Source organism: Gallinula chloropus (assembly GCF_964237585.1).
Source record: "Gallinula chloropus genome assembly, chromosome: 4".
Lineage (NCBI taxonomy): Eukaryota > Metazoa > Chordata > Aves > Gruiformes > Rallidae > Gallinula > Gallinula chloropus.
Window position 1 is genome coordinate 29,226,784 of NC_140088.1, and position 21,039 is coordinate 29,247,822.

The 21,039-nt window shown below is 41.5% G+C and overlaps 1 protein-coding gene across 1 annotated transcript in view; it reads right to left on the reverse strand.

Annotated features, from left to right (window-relative positions):
- The window catches only part of DKK3 (dickkopf WNT signaling pathway inhibitor 3), a gene marked incomplete at its 5' end in the record, with an annotated part of 29,273 nt that extends 11,844 nt beyond the window's left edge, over positions 1 to 17,429 (reverse strand). The window contains 3 exons of the mRNA XM_084262975.1: positions 14,501 to 14,584; positions 15,078 to 15,215; positions 17,232 to 17,429. Of these exons, the coding sequence (XP_084119101.1) occupies positions 14,501 to 14,584; positions 15,078 to 15,215; positions 17,232 to 17,429 (420 nt within the window). The remainder of the gene's footprint in view (positions 1 to 14,500; positions 14,585 to 15,077; positions 15,216 to 17,231) is intronic.
- Between the last annotated feature and the right edge of the window lie 3,610 nt (positions 17,430 to 21,039).

Sequence of the window (21,039 nt, forward strand, 5' to 3'; positions counted from 1 at the left end):
GGACTATTTTGGCAGACTGTACTTGGCTGGTGGGGTGTAGCCAGCTGTGGTGGGGACCACATTGTCCTCTGCCCATATTACACACTAGGGACAACGCGGGAGAAGCAAGTTATGGAAGCAGAACTACAAGGCCAAAGTCAACCTACTTTCACATAGAAACCTACTTCTGTTTGTACTGTTCAGCTGGATTCTGCATCTCACAATGGCAGTATTTTTAATACTCTGTTTTGCTAGTGATATAGTATGTACTGAAATCATGATCATTTTGCTTTGCTTATTTTCCCCTCAATTCCTAATTAACACCCTAGACTAGAAAATACACTCAAGTCTATTCTGATACTGTTTGACTTTCAAAATGGAATCACTGATTTTAAATTTAAAAATTAACATTTGTCTATTCCCTCCCCCCACTCACACCCACCATACTCCCCTGTTCTGAAAAAGTCCTTCTTCAAAGACAACTTCACATACAACTCTATCATCACAATTCCTCTCTTCATCCAATATTTGTCAGGGACAGGCAAATGACCACCCAGAACGAACTTTCCTGTCCTTCTGGGCTCTTTTCACTTTAGCTTAGAACCCAAGAAAGCAGAGGAAGGCACTGTTGATGACTTTATCTACTTTTTTAATGGTGATCAGTACATTTATCCGGGCTAGACACTGAACACTAAGGCGGGGGGGGGTGGTGTGTATATGGAATAGAGAGTGTCCCCACTGGGTAAGGGGCAGCTGTAGTGGCGAAATTCAGTAGCTGTTGTCTGCCAAGGTCACTGACTGCTCTGACATGAGAGCAGTAAATGGTATTCAAAGGGGAGAATCACTTTTCCTCTCCTTGTGTAAGCTGTGTCCCCAGTTTGCTGGCTTATTCTGATCCAGTTGCAGTTTGTGACTTGCAAACCTTTTGAAACTGCCTGACAGCTGAAGGAGAGGCAGGCTTTCTTTTCTTGTTTTTTTTTTTCCTTCTTGGCACTGTCTGTACAGCTGTTAGCCAAAACAGCCATTCCAAACTGTTCATTCCTAACCCTCCATGGACTTTGAGTTCACAAGCCATAAAGCATAGAGGCAAAATTCACAGACTTCAGAGGTGAGGAAATTTTGCCAGGAGGTACAAAACACAGGAAGTGATGGTACAAAAGCAGTTGGTGCATCAATTAGAGAATTATTTTTAGTAACAGCCTTGGAAATGTGTGGAGGCACCTCTCACAGTCTACTTTGACAGCTACACTTCAAAAGCTTCTCTGAAGGAAAATAACGCTTCACATGTTTCTTAAAAACTCCTGATATATAGAGATTTCCTTTTCAAAAGCCTGTAACTCAAGTAAAACTCAATGTTACCCTCCATAAATAGCAGATACAGATCCTTCCCAAGCAGATCCAGAGCTCACCCAGCTGCATCTCTAAGATGATGGTAATTTCAGCCACGACCAAAGTGCTCTACCAAAAGCCCTTGCTTACACTGAAATGGACATTTCTTGGCAATTAGCACTTTGAAGAGTTAATATTTACTTCATGTCTCCTTCCAGGTTTTGTTTTAATTTCTACAGGTCATTTCACACAGGGACTGTCTCTATTACTGCAGCAGATGGCAAAAACTGCTGACTAGTAAGGAAAAGAAGCATGAAAATTATTTTATATCCTACATGCACTACATGTATAAGAAAAATGGTAGAATTACATAGAATGGAATATTGTTTTATGGAAACTACTACCACAGCTTGAACTGCAGTAGCATTCCAGTTCTTAATCTCTTCGTTGTCTAGACAGAGCACTGAATGCATTTGTTTTTAATGAGATATGAATTAATTTGCCTTGAAATACCTCAAAACCTCTGTAATACTTTCCAGCAGAGCAAACCTCTTACTGCTGTCCTGCCAAGTACACAGTACTCATAAAAATAAGGACTACTGTTAAAAAAAGGCATACTTAAAAGAGCAGACATGTCAGCTGCAAACTACGGTATGTGCTATGTGGGAAAGGCAGCTATTTATGTGCCTTTGCAATGGGAATGTGACTTCTGAGCTCAAATCTAATAAATAAGAAAATACAAGCAACTCCCTCAGTTCTGTCTTGACCTTCTCCATAGAACTAAGCCCACCCATTTACTTTTCCCTTGTCAAGAAAACAAACATTTTAACTGGAAAAACTTGGTTTCTGGCTCTCTACATGATGCAATATGAATGAATGTAAAACATGTCTACAGGACATCACTGAAGATAGCTTGGCTTAGGGTACCAGAAGCAACCAACAACCTTAACACGGTGTCAAAATGTCCAGGGACTTGATTGAGGCAAGTTGTAGTCACCCAATAAACTGCCTGCCACCAAACTAGTGCAAGAAGTCCACCCTTCTCTACACCATCTGCTTATTCTCACCACAAATACAGCAAATCTGTCACTGACCAGAGTCTCTCACAGTTAATGTTGCAAGTGATAAAGGAAATAAATAAAAAGTAATATTATCCATCGTTTCAAGGAACTGAGACGTCAGTGAAAAACTAAACTACACACAGAAGCAAAAAATAGAAAGATTCCTGACAAATGCCTCAGGATAATGAGAAAAATGATGCATAAATCCTCTGTCAGAACATGTTCTGTTCGTGCATGGTCAAAATCTCTGTATGCCATGTAATAACCTTATGGCAGGCCACTCTGCAGAAGCAATCACTTCATGTTCTTCCATCACCCCCTCTTTTAGTCAGTAAGCAATGTAATAATCTGATCCTGGCAAGACTACAGCTTCTGAAATGGGCCTTGGTAGGAAACACAGTGCAAAGTACTTCAATCTATTCTGCAGCAATATCAGAGGAGATATGCTAGAAGAACTGTTCAAACTTTGTAGGAAACCCCCACAAATAATAATTTAACAGGGAATTAACTTAGTCTGGAAACGAAGAGCTATTCAACTAAGAAAGGAGCAAAGGTCTGCGTGCACATACATATAAATATGTATACATTGCATATATATAAATATATACATACACAAATATTTATGTATCAAGCCATGTATGTATATATATTTATAGGGCTACATGTTGCAGTGACTGCAATAGCAGAAGTCTTGTCTCATCCCCACACATTTGCCCTAGAGCAGGCAGGACGGGTTATGACATGAAATTCCTCTTCTGTTTGTCAGGTGTACTGTGAGCAGAGCAGGATGGTAGAAATTCTGACAACAAAGTCTTCCCCTAGATCTCCTGAAAACCAGGGCCCTGCTATACACTCAGTTAATTTTTAATTTTTTTTAGATACACAGAGCCTCTAAAAGTTTCTATATCCATAATTAGAGAAGGAATATTGCGAAGTTAGACAATATGAGACCCAAAATCAATAGCCATTTGCTCCATGTTTAATTGCCCCATGTTTAGAAAAGCTTTTTCACATAGTATGAGACTCTTATACAAGATAAAAACACTGCTGCATGTTTATAAACAGTTTTCCTGATGATTTTGCAGTAACCTTTGACAATCAGAAGTTGTGTCTGAAACCTTGTGACCTAAAAGATCTTGGTCTTTATTCTGAGTGTCCTAAGATACAGTAACAGTTACAGAAACATTGTAAAACTGTCTACAAAGCTCTAAAGTGCCATTATTTCTTAGTCAGTAATCACATAAAGATACAGCTTTCATGTACTGGTGTGCCCTGGGGGCTGAATTTTGATGCAGGCCTCTCCTCTCTCTACGGTCCACAGCTACAAAGTTTCCATGATTCACTACCAAACTATGTAAATTTTGAAAATTCAGAAAAGCAAAACAACCCAGAGTAGAAGAGCACTGCAAGGATGTGAAACAGCTGTGCGAAAAGAAAATGGGATTTCTGCACTTATTAGCTGTTTGCTAATCCTAATGGCTAAATTAAGAGTAGCACACTGAGAGTGTAAGATGCCAACCTGTGCCAAATCCCTTATTTCAAACCCGGAATCTTAAGTGCTTTTTTCTCATCTGGTGCACTCTTTTGGTAGCTTGCTGTTTCAGCAGACCTGTTTACTGTGTTTAAAGTGACAGCCAAAGATAATAACAACAATAATAGAACAGAAACACAGGGGTATGAATTCATCTACAATGGATTTTGCCTTTGGACTTGACAGCATATGAGACTGCTGTTACTGCAGAGGAAAGGGAATCATCTATTTCCCATGAACTAAAGATGGAAGATGAAGGGGTTTAAATTACAGCAAAAGAGACTTTAGACTGAGCTTAGAATTATCTCCAGCAATTGAGGATTTTGAGAACACAAGATGAATGTCTGCCCAAGAATGGAGTAGGCATCTGGGTAATAGATGTTGACTTTTTGGGGCTTCTTATAGACCTCTTCCTTGGGGCATTTGTTGGGATTACAGTAGAGGCTTTTTTCTAAACAAACTCCTGTGGAGAAGAAATGAAACAGGGTCTTCAGCATACTCTTTTTACTCTTCATGTCTTTCCAGAAAGGACATAAGAATGTGAATATCTTACAGATTTTTACCATGTATGAAGTCCAAGACAAACTCCTACTAGGGTACCAAAACTTTCCCTTGCTGATGGCTATGAAATATATTGGAGACAGAAAGAATAAGGTTTCCCTTTGCCTGAGACCATAATGTCTGTCTCTCTACATGTCAGAACACATTTCTTCTTGGGATGAGTGGACTTGCTAAAGAAACAAGTTTGAGGGATTCCTTATGTGATATAAATTCACAGAACAGACTCTGAGTCACCAGACAGAATAACAAGTAAACAAATGCAAAACTCCCTGCATATCTCTTTACCAATTATGTAATTTTACATTACTAATGGGAAAGGAGAAATAAACTTGTTATTAAGGCAAGAAATGGGTCAGGTAGAAATGTTGGGGGATGGGGAATGTTTCTCTATAAGCTGCAGTGATGAACTACCACAATTTGACAGCTAATGCATTCACTGGTGCAGTAGTCCTGAGTGGTAACTATTACAGTGATTCTGTCCCTGAAAAGGCCAGGCAGATGCTCACTCCACAAAAGATGCCAAAATGCTGGCTTTGAATCAGATGGGAGGAAGGATGAAGGGAGGCTTACCTGGTATAGAAATGCATTTCCCAAGCTAATACATTTGAAGCCACCATTCTACAGTGCTCTTCTCACATTTGCCAAATCTTTAATGAAGCAGAACCAAACAGAAGCAGGATTCTATACACCACTTGCTTTCAATTTCCATGGTTTACTTAGTAAATCATAGTACAACACAGCATCAAGCTGGACTACTAGCATCTCACATGTCTCTCTGGCTGTAAAAACTGTATAGAAGGCCAAGCAATCACAGATCACATTCATTCTTTCTCCTCTTGCTCCTCTTACTCACTGGTGTAAAACCACTGGCATTCTACTGATTTTTATGAATCTACTCCTTCTATGGTCCAGGAAAAGGTTAGAGAAGACTTGGGCTCATTGTATATAGAACTACATGTCAAACTGTGTCAGCTTTCCATCCATGGGAAATTGGCACCATTCTGTCAGCTTACATGTGACAATACACATGTAAACCAGCTGTAGATTTAGTCCATTCATCTGTATCCTTTATATTTGAATCATTATAAAATTATAACAGATATAAACAAAAAAGACAAAACATTTATGCTTTTCATCCAGTACCATAGCCTGTATTTCCTGTTTCCTAAAGCCTCTAGTAATGTTCTTGCCCGACCAGCTAAAGCTTACTGCTTAATTAGGTAATATGGTTTCAGCTAAAATCTCAAATAAGCATCTGCTGGAGCCAATGGATTAAACCATCTAATCAAGAACAGTGGGAAAAAAAAAACTGTCTTTGGCCTTTCATGTGGCTTTTCCTATCATATGATTAATTTTGCTACATAGATGTGACCAGAGGAAACATTGCTGTTGAACCTTCACTGCTGTCTAAAGACAATCCACACTATGATCTCATAGCAGGAGTGGGTAGATCACAGAATTGACACCAGCCCACATAAACAATTCATTCTCCTGACTGTATTTGTTACCACACAACGAAGATAAATACCGATTTAATTTCTCTTTGGATAAATAGGTGTGTATATATTTTATATATATATATAGGTTATATAACTAAACTTCCTCATGGAGATTTGTTTTTACCTCTCGCTGTGAGTTGGACATGATCTGTACAAGACATTAGGACAGCCCTGGTTCCCTAAACTCAGCATGTTATGTGTGAGAAGACTGAACTAAACCAGGAAAAAGGTAACCAGCCCCTCTGAGCTGCACGTCTGGCTGACCACGGCTTGTGTGCCAGAGTTGCACCAGCCAACACACAAACAAGGAAGAAGGGGTTAACGGAACGTGATGCATTCCTCCCCAGAGATGAAAAGTTTCAGACAAGCCAGAACTTACTTCCACAACTAAGAAGAATCCTGTAAGCTTTAGAAGTGGAGCATTGTTCTCAGATGGACCCTGGTGAAGAAGTGGGTGAGCACTGACTCTGTGAGAGAAAGTCTGCTTTGTAACCTTCTAGAGATAAACTTAGTGGTCGACTGTGGTGTTTTTACTAACACAATCACCTAGAACACTGAGTCAATTCTAGGCACTGTTACTGTGTTACAATCATAGCTTATTTTTGGTAAGACATCTATTCCAAGAAAATCTCTCTTTTATTCCAACAGTATTTAGCTACTCGAAGGGTGATAGTGCAGAAAGATAAAAATGGTGAGGCAGTTTGTCAGACAACCTGATCTGGCATGAAAATATTCTTTTTCTTTGGAGTGTAACTGCAATAGAAATACTGCATTATAGCACATGAGGATCTGGCAAATTTTAAAGCAGTTCTAAACACAGACATAGACCTGAACTACTAATGTAGAATGTTACTTTCAGAATATCAATTAGCACTATGGTTTTGTTTGCCTAACTTGGCAGAAAAATCCTTACACTAAGCTAGACCAATATGAAATATGAAAGAAATCCTAGTCTCTCTTGTTTTTTTGGTTACTAGTAAATTTACTGAAGTTATCTGAATGTCTTCAGCCTCCCACTGATACAAACAAGAGCAGAATTTGATACCTTTAATTAGGACTAACCCCTCTGCTGTTGCATGGGTTATTTGCCTGTAAATCCAAGGCACTATTTAAGAGAAAAAATATGTGATAATGATCTGTGTTCTCTGACCTTTGGTTGTTGTGTTTTCAGCCGAAACACCTGCTTGGTTTGCCTCACCTCTCAGCAAAAGGCACCTTGCTTCTTGTACTCTGATAAGGTCTAGCAGCTGTTTACACCTGCTTGCTTGTTCTGGGTCACCAAGCATATCTGAGTCCATGGAAACTGCAGTCTCACTTTTCTCCACATCATGGCCATTGCAGCACTATAGTATTACAAAACCATCTTATGTTTGTACGTGGTATCAGTTCCTGTTTCTCTGTGTGGATCCATAACTTTCTATGCAGCATTCTTTCTGAGAAAACAAGCCAGCTCAGAATGGACTAAGTTCAGTAAATAAAGATGTGGACACTGAGCTGTGTGACACACACCTCAGCTGGCAATAGCAGAGATTTTCCACCTTCTTCCTTGGAGAAGTTTTTTCATGCAGGATCAGAGGTGACACATATTTTTCAAACTCCTTATGTCAGGACTTTCCATTCATTTTTTGGCTATAGTCCAGTAAACATCAGATGACCAGTAAAAACTTCAGTCTTAGAGACATACTGTGACTGACAATAAGGCCATCCTATCATCTAAGAGCTAAATTAAATCTCTTAATAGCTTTTGCATCACTAGGAAGCATTTGCTGTTTATGGAGTTGGATATGAATACTCAGGGCTATGTGCACTCTCAGTCACACACAAGAACAAGGTCTTGCTCTACAACAAAGATTCAAAGTATGTCAGATTAATAAGAGCAGCTCAAAATTCAAATAATTGTAAAGTTTTTCTCAACTTTGGCCAAAACCTCCTTCCCATTGCACCTTTCTCCACATAATGTTCTACTCTTAATAAACATAAGCTATTTGTAAAGGAGGATCAGTAAAATGTTTGGAATGGCTGGATCCCTGAGTCCTGCCTGGCTGAAGACCCCTGGCTCTCTGTAACAAGGCGAGAGATGGATTTTCTTGTTTCAAAACATCACACAGTTATTCAGACCTGTCAGGATCAGTATCAGCGTGCTCTTTCACTAACTGGGCTCAGAAATACGTAGCCCTGGTTTGCATGGCTACTTCATATCTTTTTCAGTGAAGTGAGTGTAGACTATGAGCAGATTGCTAGTATCAGACAGGTAGCAAACTTAGGACCAAAACACACATGATAGTGCCTTGGAGAGGACTCAAAGAACTGTGGGTAGACATGCCAGTGAAAAGCAAGAGGTGTTTTGTTTTAAAATGCAAGCTATGACTTGCAAACATTTGAGATGTTCTACTTATGAAGTATCAGTTCAATGTGACAACTGAGTGCAATAGCATGCAGGTATTCTGCATGGTTCCCTTCTTTAACTGATTGCTGCTGGCAGCTATTCATGCATTTCTTTCAGAAAGCTTCAGCCTATAACTGTAATAATCGATCGAGTTACTGATTAGTATGTAAACTTGAAAAACAGTGATGCAGTTCATTCAGGTCTCTCAATTCTCTCTTGGAGTGTGAGATAGTAAGTACAGTTTTTCTTATCTGCTCCTACAGTAAGAACTGCCTCAAGGGTGGGGTGTATTGAAAAGAACTGTAGGAGTAGAGACATGAGTCATGTAACAAGTTACGTCAACAGAGCAGACTGGACAGTTAACAGGAAAGCAAACTAAGAGTGCTAATGAATTAAATTATGCAGTATACAAGAACTATCAGATTTAGAAATTATGGGATCTTTGGCTAGGCAGAGACCAGGATTTCAACCCAAGAATGCACTTAGTATGTCTATTAGTAGGTTAAAGTTGTTGAGTGCAAGTCAACAGGGGCTAAAAGCTCTGCAACAAAATGAAACAAAAACACTGGACACAGAAGTGTCTTCCCTGAGACACTGTCGTGCCAAAGGGAGCAGATGACAACACCAAGATGCTGCATGTTCAAATTTCCACTCTCATCTGCTCTTCTGCAGTGCTGCTGATGGAAAAACTGCAATTTCCATGCCATTAATTGTTCCTCCTCAATTTTCAAATCTCCTTTTCTCTTCAGCACTGGTAGGAACTCCCCTCCCTGAAGCAGCATGAATCTCAAAGAGAGCAACTCCAGTATATGTGGTTGAGAACATGGTTACGGAAATCATATAGAAGCTGCTCAAATAAGAACTAAGCAGTAGCTTTAGCAGTTCTGAATATCTGCAGAAAAGTGGAAGCTTGGTTATGAAGTGCTACAACTTAGCCATTTAAAACCATTTTTTTCTCTAGAAAAGGGTCAAATAGAACCCCAGAGAGAAATGTTTATTTCTTCTGCTATTTTCTTTCTTTTAACTATTTTACAGGGAATCTAAAGGATGAAAAATGCTTTAAATAAGGCGATTATAACAGTGATGCTATTCATTCTATCTCTACAGATACACCAGTGACCTGACTGGCAGCTACTCCCAGAACCTCCCAAGTCAGCTTGTAAAAGCAGTTCCATAGTGCTTTCAAATAGTCCCTGCCCAGAGCTGTAGGGATCCAAGCAGCACCCTCTAACCACAGGAATAAACGCCCGATATCATGGGGCATCTCTCCTAAGGACCTGAGAGTGTTTGAAATTACCTACTAACCAGCGGCTCTATTTACAGAAGGTGGGTGCCAAATCCACGGGTGTGTGCATACAGGCACACAACAACCTTTGCAGAGAAGGAGCAAACACCTTGCACAGACTCACACTGGAGACACCTCTCCTTGCTCTCCCACAAAGAATCTTTGACCTGTACCATGTAGCTAACGACAAGGCACAGTGACACCCTGAAGAGCCCCTACCTTGAAGGACACAGAGAGGTGTGTTTGTAGTGCCAAAGCCAAATGAGAAATGTAGGAGATGCTTCCAGTTTCCCAGTACACCCTCCCTACATATTAGCATCTTCAAAAATCTCATTCAAGACAGACAATTGAAACCAACCAGATGTATTTCTATTAAAGTTGGGGTGGGGAAACTACTTGCTAAAAAGAAACTGTGGCTATATTTATTTGTCAATTCATACATATACAAACAAATCCTGGGTACCTGAATTAAAAGACAAGAGTAAAACTACTCTGAATGCAACTGAGAAGAAATGCAACTCATCTTTGCGCAGCAAATCTTATCAGTACCAATTTTGTTTCCTTTTATTTTTCATGCTTGCTTTTTATCAGTTAAGCTAACATATCACAATTGAAATAGAACTGGTCAATAAGGTAGAAAAAGATTTGATTTTCATATGGAAATAGAGTTGTTTATCTGTGCTCTATACTTGAGATTACTACTGGAAACGCTTCATTAATTTGCAACCTAACTGATGTTCCCTGGAGAAGTAAAATATAGAAGATCTGAACCTTAAACCCAGGTGCAAGTGGATGTAAAACCCTGCAGAGACAGTAAAAATACACACACACAGCCAACACTTGCCTGTATCTGGCCTCTTTAAAGATCCATGATGGTTGGATCCAAGCCTGACATCTATGCTGGTGACTGTCAGTCCTCACTGACATCTGAGAAAGTGAATGCTTGTCTGGGAATGTAAATGGCGCCTCCAAATAATGCAGCACCTCTGAAGAACTGGATTGCAGTGCCAGAAATGGCAAGCAGCCCAATCCCTCTTCTGGAGACTTAAAATAATGATAGTCTTCTGGTCATCAAAATACTGTCAAGGGATCCATTTGGTAACAGAGAGCACTGTCTGAAGAGAATACTTTTGTGATACAAAGCCAAGGAGAAATACTGTCTGAGAGGGAAAAGTGTGTATCTGTGGAAGATCATGATTTCTACTTCTATTACAGTGTATCTGCACTGTATGTGTGTGTGTGTGTGTGTGTGTATACTTACATGTGTGCATTACATGTCTATTTGTATCTGTTTGCAGGAGGACATAGGGGTGGCACAGGCACTGATTTAAAAAGCAGACACAACCTGTTCCCCAGGAAGCTGCTTCTCCAGTGCCAAATTTAATTCCAGCCAGTATGTGAATTTACAGACTCATCACAAGACGCATCTTTGCTTACCTGTGAGGCTTTTGTATCATGTCTCAAAGCCCAAAAATGTCACTGAAAAAGCTTTCATTGATTACAGTGGCTTTTAACTTGGCTCACAGAACAAATGTCAACTGAGGGTTGTAGGATTCCAGTTATTACTAATCACTGCAGTAATAAACTATATAGAGTTTACATTTCAAAGCAAGTGGTTTGCTGAGGTGTTTGCTGAGTTCTTGTATTTACCACCCAATTTTGTAGCTAAAGAGTAGGAGCTGTGGGAATCCTTAACTTTTATAAGCTAAGCCTATAAACTGAACCTATGTAACATGTTTAGCTTTCAGCATTCAGGTTCCCTACAAGCATAAAAGTTGAGCATGTGCCTGTTTCTTTTACTCAGCAAATTGAAAATAAAAGCAAAAGCACTGTTCTAAAGAGGTACTCATCTGAAAGCTACAAGAGTAACAGAGGTCCTGTTCCCAAGGGCTGGATCCCTACAGCCTCTGCCACCAAATTCTCTGTTCCTAGAACAAAATGTCAGTATCACCCTTTTCAAATGACTGATAATACTTACAGCTACAGTTATTCAAATCTCTTGTTGCATTATACTACCCAGCAGGATGAATCACTGGTGGGTATTAAGGATGTCTGTTACAGAGCAGCATATATTAGCTGCATTTAGAGGTCCACTGAGCTAATCTCCAGATTTCAAAAGGTTTCCATTTACAACTGCATGGGGAATACAATGCCTATACACAAATTACTTTGTTGATAACATCTAAAATAAGCAGCAAAGAAGCTGAAGTACTTTTTCACTATCCAATGCCTGCGGCCTGGAAAGTGACTGGAACATCCCATGACGCCACACAACACTTAAACTATGACAATTTATGTACATAAAAATGACCTAAGAGGCCAGTGCAAAGTTTTCTTATTTTCCCAATACTTTTGTCTGAAATTTACAGATCTAAGTAATAGTGCTTTTTAATTTGGGCAAAAGTTTTCTTCCACTTGGTAGACCTCCCCTTGGCAGCACTTTTTCTTACTGTAACACAAAATTTCCAATTCTCAGTCTCATGCTATTATTTCAAGTATTTCCAGCTTTAAATCCATTAGGCATCTCTTCAGTCAAATTACTATGTGTGTGTTTGTCTGCTCTCCTTACATAACAACCAAACACGCCTGTCGGTTGCTTTTCCCATTTATCTTTTTCTCTAACTTGGCAACCTCTAAATAAGGCGTTTATACCATAGGCATGCTGAAAGTTCAAAGTGAGTGTAAGAGGGGAAATAAACATTAACAAATATAGTTTTGTTTCAGCTGGCAGCTGCAGTAAGAATATTGATGAAGAAAGTGCCCCGGGACTTAAATGCTGAGGAGTTAACATAATGGTTTCTGATGATACTTCATAACTGAATAAAGAGTGCCGCCATGAAGTCAAACAAAAGTTGTCTTCATCCCTCAAATTCTTTAGCTGGAAAGACTAATAACAGTTCTGGATGCAGCACTGGCTTGGTAAGTGAGGCAACCTTCCCAGACAATGTCACTTGATATATGAAGCTTATAAGGAACGTTGTATGATTACTGAGGAAAGCTAACTTACAAATACTTTCTACAGCTGTGAAGAATGATTTGATGCCACAAGCCCAATACATTATGAAACAAGATCAATGTTGTGTCACCACCGTTAGGAAGGTTGAAACGTTTGCCTTTGTACACTGGTTTTGAAGGTCATGGTCAGTTCTGAGTTCCCTGGTATAAAAAGGACAGGGATGTCCTGGAAAGAGTCCAGAGAAGGGCAACAAAGATGATTAAGAGCCTGGAGCATCTCCCCTATGAGGAAAGGCTGAGTAAGTTGGGACTGTTCAGCCTAGAGAAAAGAGGACTAAGGGGGGACCTTATTAATGTTTATAAACACCTTAAGTATGGGATGCAGGGGGAAATGGCCAGCCTCTTTTCAGTGGTCTGTGGAGACAGGACAAGGGGCAATGGCTGCAAGTTGGAGCACAGGAAGTTCCGCACCAACGTGCGGAAGAACTTTTTCACAGTGAGGGTGACAGAGCCCTGGGACAGGCTGCCCAGGGGGGTTGTGGAGTCTCCATCTCTGGAGATATTCAAGACCTGTCTGGATGCCTATCCGAGTGATATGAGCTGGAGAGCTGCTTTGGCAGGGGGGCTGGACTCGATGATCTCTCGAGGTCCCTTCCAACCCCCGTGATTCTACGATTCTATGATATCTGCTTGGAAAAAAAATATTGATTGTCATCATTACCTGCATCTAATTATGAAAAATCATTGTAGAGTATGTTAACACTTTGTATAGAAACGAACTGTAATTGCAATTTACTTTGTAACTTGACTTACCACCACATCTATAAGCTTTGCCAAATAGTAAAAAAAGTACCTTTATTTTGCTCCTTGCCATTCCTAACTTTAACAGCAGTATAAAAATATGAGTGGAAAGAGGGAAAACTGAGTCAGATTATGATAGCGGAACAGATGCACTAATTTCACGTTTTACACCTACTAAAAATAAGAACCAACACCATAATTTTTTTCTTTTTTTAACATCTTATAAAATAGTTAAAGAGCTGCTTCTGTGAAAGAACTGGAAGAAAGTTACTCTAAAAAAAGCCAGAACATGCCAAACTAAATTAAACCACTAATTATTAGTTAGATGAAGCCAGCTATCAGAGGAAACACTGGCAAGTTCTGTCTTAGAGCATAAAAAAAAGTCCATTTCGGTAAGACCGTAACCGAAGAAAACCAAATAGTTGCTCTAAGTAGTGGTGTATGCTGAATTTCTCATGGGACTGCTGATGTTTAACAAAAGTACTTGTGATTGCAAGACTCTGGTAAAGAATATTCTTGATCTTTTAAACTTCTTTGAGAATCCTTAAACAACCATATTTCCAGAGGGGGTGGGGATTTATTGTCCTGCCCCTCACTCCCTCCTCAAAGTGACATTTCACAACCACTTGTCCATGACTAGGTTTGGCTGGAAAGCAAACAGAGCTGTATGTTGTTCCATAGCCTCCTCACGATACACAATTTGGGGTTTATTTTCTCGTGTTAGAAGTCTATAAAACACTTTTTTTATGAAACCCAAAAGCAAAGAGAGGACATATACAAAGCACTGTTATACCAAGGGTTTATTCACACTCAGTGGAAAGGGCTGGGTAACCATATTCGCTCTTTCAGTACAGCATTTACATTTGACAGTTAAATTGAATATTCGGATCAGGCACCTCAGTTAACCACAACATTGAAATTCTGTTTCCATTTAATAATAATATAGTATTCCTAAGTTAAATTAAAAACCAAAACCATTTTTGACTGATTATCCGTAATGATTTTCTTTGTTTAAAAGCATTCAGGTATTTTGCTATGGGAACTATATCACCTTCTGAATCATGAACCCAAAGTATTTGTTTAATTTTCAAAAGGAAAAAAGTGTTCACTTACATGGTTTCTTTTGTTTTCTCCATCTTTTATAGATGTAATAACTGTCTCAGAAAACACTGTTGATCCAGTTTTGTTATCTGTAACCTGATAGGGCAAAAGCACAAAATATTGAACTACATTTTTATTAGTCTTTTGTTACTCTCAGTCTTATATTCTGCAATAATTAACCCACCCCTTGAATTTTTTTCCCATTTTGTTGTTACCCATATAAAATGTAAAAAAGTAGATGACAAGGCTACCTCCTTATCAATTTAAAGTGTCACCATAATGAAGTTAACTGAGGAGGGTGGGATGGGCATTCTTTTATAACCCCTGTAATAGCTGTACCTGTGGTCTATTTTTAGCAGGCAGTTTTTTCAAACCAAATCATTATTTTGCATCAGTCTTTTAAGTCATGTGCCCTTACACAGTGATTAGGCAAGCAAATAAAATAGGATACAATAAAACCCCAAAGTAATTATCATCGGGAAAGTTTATGCTTCAAATTATCTTTGATCTTCCCAAAATGTGCAAAAGTTGGTTTTATTTTTGAAGAAAAGGCATGTAAGAACCAACAGCTTGCTATGTTTTTTCATACCTTATCAATTTCTTGGTGAGTCTGAACAGTTTTATTACCAATTCTGGTTTCCATGTTGGACTCATTATGGTAGTTGGGAGGTAATTTTTCAAAGTTTATTTCTGACAGTTTTTTTGCCCCTTCCTCTTCAGCTTCCATCTGCCAAATGTAAACAAACCAGTTCAAAATTAGCAACAATTACATAAAACAGGCAATGCTTTTTGTGCAGCCCTCGGTAACACCCTGTTTAATTATGTGATGCTGTCCGTACAGATCCCCCTGTATGTGAACGCTTACTCAACTGTTTCAGACAATTACCACAGCAGCTCTTCTAATGGACTAGAAAACCAGTGGTGAGGTAAACCCTTGAGCTCTGAACTGCTTAACCAAAGTCAATCCCTGCAAAGAAAAAGTGTGTGAAGACTAATGACAATACGCTATCTGCGCAGGCTGATACTGGGGTAAGATCCCAGCTTTCTATTCTCAGAAAACCGCTGAACATGTAAGACAGGTTTTCCCATCTTACAAAGAAGAGAAAGTATTCTGGCAGGGCAGGGGGACACAGCCAAAGCCCCTTTAAGGCATCGGAAGCAGTACTATAGATCAGGGCCCATACATCCAGAATTTCATTGTCCGTTTCAGTTCCCTCTGTCTTTGTTTGCCAGAGATGTAACAGGAAAGGTGTACTCTCTGAGTCAGAAGAGGGAGTAAGCTCAGCAAAAGGGCAGGAGTCTTGTGAACATGAAAACTCTGAGTAAGATGTGTCCCTTTGTTGTGTGCAATTGCTGTAATGGAGCTAGGAGGCCACAAGTTCAGTCAGGCTGAACAACAGGATTTTTCCCAAGACAAAATTTCTCTTTCTGGTGTGTCTGTTTATTTTAAAAGACAGCTGCAAACCTTTTTGTACTGTAAAGCTGCATCTGCTAGGAATGCGGCTCATGCAATCCACGTTTTTTGCTGTATACAGGACATTCCTCAGTCCAGAACTGATTATAGGAAGAGCAAACAGGCAGAAATTATTATATAATTTGACATAGTAATATTTATAATGAAGCATATTTTCAGCGTGGTAAAGAATTCTTTAAAAGCCGCAAATGGTTTGCAGTCTAAATGAAGCCGGTGACAAAGGCAGATTTCAGCACCTGTCCAGGTGGCAGTCACAGTTCAGAGATTACCTAGTTATAGCAAAGAAAGGTCTGGTTCCCCAGCCGTTATCAGTCAGAGGTTTTTTCGGAGAGGAAAAGAGAACTGGGATGGATGATTCTTATTACGAAGGGGAAAAAGCACGAAGGTCAGGGGAATGCAGGAACAAGGTCTTCTGATAGCGAGACAATGGCTTGGGGGTCTGGATTCAGCTTTGAAACTGGTCCTGTGCTATTCTGAGCAAGCAACTTGAGATCAAGACAAGGAATTACACCCAAAACTAAGCCACTTCTCCACATGTGTTCTGAGAACTGTCTCGCACCTTTGAATTCCTGTTTGGGATAACTCCTTGTGCCTCGGCTCCTGCCGCACAAGGACGACACAATCACCCTGCACTCATCTTGCCACACACCGTTTGTTTTCTCAGCTGAGGACCCAGACGGACTATTTATCCGCGCTTTGGCCGCGCTATCAGCCCGCCCCGCTGCAGGAGGGCGGCTGTGCAACGCAAGCCCCGCACCGCTACACAGACACGCACACGCCTCATCAAGACCCGCGGGGACGCGCAGCAGCCGAGGTGGCGTGGGCGATGGGAGAAGCGGGGCGGGAAAGCCTGCCGGCGAGAAGGAACAGCGCCAGAGGCAGAGGAGAGACCTTGCCACCCCGGGTAGCCCCCACACCTCCCGCCTTCCCGCCTGAGGAGGACGGCAGCACCGGGCGGGCTTACGGCGGTGGACGGATCTTTGCGCGCCCCCGGGCGGGAAGCGCCGCTCGCCGCTTGGGGCAGCGGCTCCTCACGGGGGGTCGCGGACTGGGCCGGCCGCCGCTTGCTTTGTCGCACGGGGTGGGCTCGGCGCCGCTGAGGGGCGCGGAGAGGCGCCGCTGACAGGAATCCGCGGGCGCGGGTGAGATGCTCGCGCCGCGCGGCGCTGCCCGCAGGTGCGGCGCGGTCCGGCCCGGGGTGGTGAGGGAAGAAGCCCCTTCACCCCCCTGCCCCGCGGGGTCCCCCTGGGCCTCCCGCCGGCCCCTCACCTCCTGCACCGCGTTGCGCAGCTTGTGCTGCGTGTCCTCCATAAGCGCCTCCACCTCCCGCAGCATCTCGCCCAAGCTGGCCGCCCGCCGCCGGCCGCCGTCCCCCACCGCGGCCGCCGCGGCGCAGCACAGAGCCCCCAGCAGGGCCGCCAGCAGCAGCCATCGCCGCCGCGGGCCCGGTCCCGCACCGCACCGCATCCCTGTGGCGCCGCTCCCGCCGCTGCCCCTCAACCGTGCGGGCCGGCGGCGCGGAGGTGGGGCGGGGTGGAGCGGGAGCGGGCGGCTCCGCAGCGCCGGCCCAGCCCCGCAGCCTCCCACAGGCCCCGCAGCGCCGGCCCACGTTGGCTTGGCCCGGCCCCCACAGCCCCCTGCCGTCTCCACAGCATCGGCCCAGCCCCCCCGGCCCCCCGCCGGAGCCCGCAGCGCCGGGCTTGAGAGAGGCAAGGCATGGATGGCGCGGAGGGAGTGGGAAAGACGGAGGGGAGAGAGGCGGAGGGAGAGATGCTGAGGGGAAGGAGCAGTGCGAGATTCCCGGGAAGACCCAAGACCTTCGTTCTTGATTTTTTGAGCAGGTTTAATGCGAAGAGGATGGCAGAAGCTGCCTGACGTCTTCATTATGTATTTTGCTTCCCAGTCGTCAGCAAAGCGCTGCAAAATATGTTTTAAGCTCCTAGGACAAGCTAGGTCTTCAAGAGGTGACACATCCTGCATCCTGCTGGCCAGCACCCACCCCACTCTCCCTGATTGTTTCCTTTCAAACTTTCTTATAAAATTTTCAGACAGCACCATTATTTTTATATCCATGTGCATCTTTTCCAGTTTCCACGTTATTTTTCCTCTTCGTGCTGCGCCCCAAGAACATCATGGACAGTTTTTGCTGCAGTCAGCTTGCTGCTCTGGGGCAACAACATTGTTGTGCCAGGAGACCTATACGACTCATTTTATTTTGGAGTCTGAGTGACGGCTGATAGTGAGTAAAGTATTTCTGCAGAAATTACTTAAGTCCTGAAAATTTCCTGCAAGTGCATTATTATAATAATCACCAATATAAAATCCAGTGTCACAGCCTAGGTCAGCTTCAGTCAGCTCCTAATGCTGCTAGGGAGCAGCAGACATAGGAAGGCCCCCTGTGATCCCAGAGTTTCTCCTGTACCCCAGTTCCACCTCTGTCTTTATGATTAGGTTTCCAGGTCATCCACAGCCTCAAATCAGCTTCAAAATATTGACGATCTACAGGTGGCAAGTAACATTCAGAATTTTAGTTTTCTTAGCTTTGAGGAGTGATTGAAGGTTAGATCAGACACAATGAAAACATTTCTAAAAAAGACCTGAGGCCCAAATTCCCAAAGGTGTTTAGTCATTGGACTAAAGCCATTTAGTCTGTTGGATTCACAAGGAAATAGAATAGAAGTTAGATACTTCCTTGTAATATCTTTGTAAATTTGGACCTCAAGTGAATTTTCCAGACATTCTAAACATTTATGTGTGTAATATATTGTAAGTGTATATATGTATTGCATACATACCTTGGAAGAGGTGGGTTTAAAGTGCTAAAGCCTCCCTCTCTCGCAGTGAGATGAGGGCCACAGCCCCAATCCCTAGCTTGTCCACATTCCCTCCCATGGTGCCTTTGATAAATGTTGTTTGGCAAAAGCAGCCCTGACAGTGACAGGGCTGACAGGATATAAAGTCGTGTGTTGTTTGACCAATTAAGAAGATGCTGCAGCACACGTTTTGTTCAGTATTGTTGCAGTGAATTAAGACTACATTTATCTTTCAATATGGAGAAGTATTATGGAATGAGCTTACAATGCAATCACAGTTATTCTGTTTTCATGGACTTGAACTCAGTTTTCCAAACTCCTTTGAGTGAACTTTCTTTGAATGGGGGTTGTACTGAGTGGTGAGGGCACACATATCCCAGAAAGGAAGATCTGCACCTGAAGTTGGTGCAGAATTGCACCTCTGATTTTCTGCTGTCACCTTGGTTTACTTCACAATAACTTCCTTGTGCACCAAAGCTTTAGACTGTGTTTATAGCCAGGTGAGCCAAGTTATATCTTCTAAGCTCAACCTGGAGCACCATAGAGTACCTGCTTGGATTTACACTTTGCCCTGGGGATGCTGAAGTCTGCAGCACCTGTAACGGTGTGTCTGCAAGGACAGCCATGGGCACGGGGTGGTGTGCCTTGCTCAGGTGTTGAGCTGGTGAGACACAAAACAGATCTCCTTCACAGTGACCCCATGATGTGCCTGAGCTCATTAGCCTGACTGAAAGGCAAATATATACCTTAGGGCACAGTGCTGTCCTAGCAGCCTGATGTGATTCCTGGCATGCATTTTATTTCTTCCCTGCATTTGGGTCTGGGAGCTTTTCCCTTCAGTATCACTTGATCTGTTGGGTATAGGAACATTGCAAACTAAGAGGGAAAAATAGTCAGAGATGACAATGCTCCTAAAACCTAGGTTGTGTAATGATTAATCTTTATCTTATTAACTCAGTCCTGAGTGCCTATGCAAAAGGATTGGAATATTTTGGGCATGAAAATTTATTCTAATATGGTTGCATTACAAGACTGTACTCCTGTCCTAGTACTGTGGTACTTTTCTTGGTTTATAGTTAGGTCATAGCAAAGCATGGAGCTAACAGAAGAGCTGTTACTGGTATCTTCTTTCAGCATCATTTCAATGCCCATGTAGAAAATCACACCTTTATATCTGTGTGTCTAATAGTAGCTGCACTTCTGTAATTCCGTACTTCAATTACGTATATTGAAAATGTTAAACCTAGATTATCTCCCACTGAGGTGAGCAGGAAAAGCCCAGAAATTTCAATGGGGCTTATAATGTGTTTAAAGACAGAATTATCGAGGATCAGGAGGAGTTTGTCACACCAATCACCTCTTCTGGTTATTTGTTCTACCATTTTTGTTTTGAATGATTAAAGCAACAATGACAACTACAAAAAGTAAAAAAAAGGATAAAAATTGATCTGTATTTAACATAACAGAAGCTTGAATCTGGTTCTCTCTTCTGCATTATTACAGCACCAAGAAAGCCACATCTGTGTTGAAAATACTGCTTCTGTTTAAAAGCATGCTTCTGAGAACATAAGATTGATTATCTTATGCATTTCATTAGCTTGTTCTTACATTACACTGGTGCAAAATCTTCTTTATTATATTAGGTAAAAGATGTCAGTGAATATGTTTGCGACTATAAAAAATTGTCATAGCTAAGGTGTAGCTCAGAGAGCTGGTGTTTTTTGAAGACAAACTAACACGGCTAAAGAATACATATATTGCACAAAACCCCCTACATTGCACATATCCTCTTTTTATCAAGATATAATTTGGTTTTAGCCATTAATTTAGAAAGGACACAATAAGATGGAATAATATAACTGGAAACACAATTAGGAAAAGCACATCCCAGAGATACTAAATAAAAGTGAAGTTGTAAGACTTAGGTCAGCCTTGATACAAGACCCTAAAGGTGGATTTGAGACATTAATGCCCCCCTGTTACAATGAATGCACTCTTGTCAAAGGCAGACATCATCTGAATCAGTGATTCTGGAGAATAGAAACCATCTTCTGGTTGGATGAGCTTCAAGACAAAAGACCATGTTCCTGAAAGCAGCAGGGTAGGGAGTTGTACATGTTTGATTTATTTTTTCCCCACACATTGTTTATTCATTTAAAGGCAGTATATTACTTTTTGTTTTTGGTGTTTCAAACATCTGCTATTTTGCATGTTCATTTACAAAATAATTAATAGAGGTCTTTTCCCTTTCCAACAATTGTACT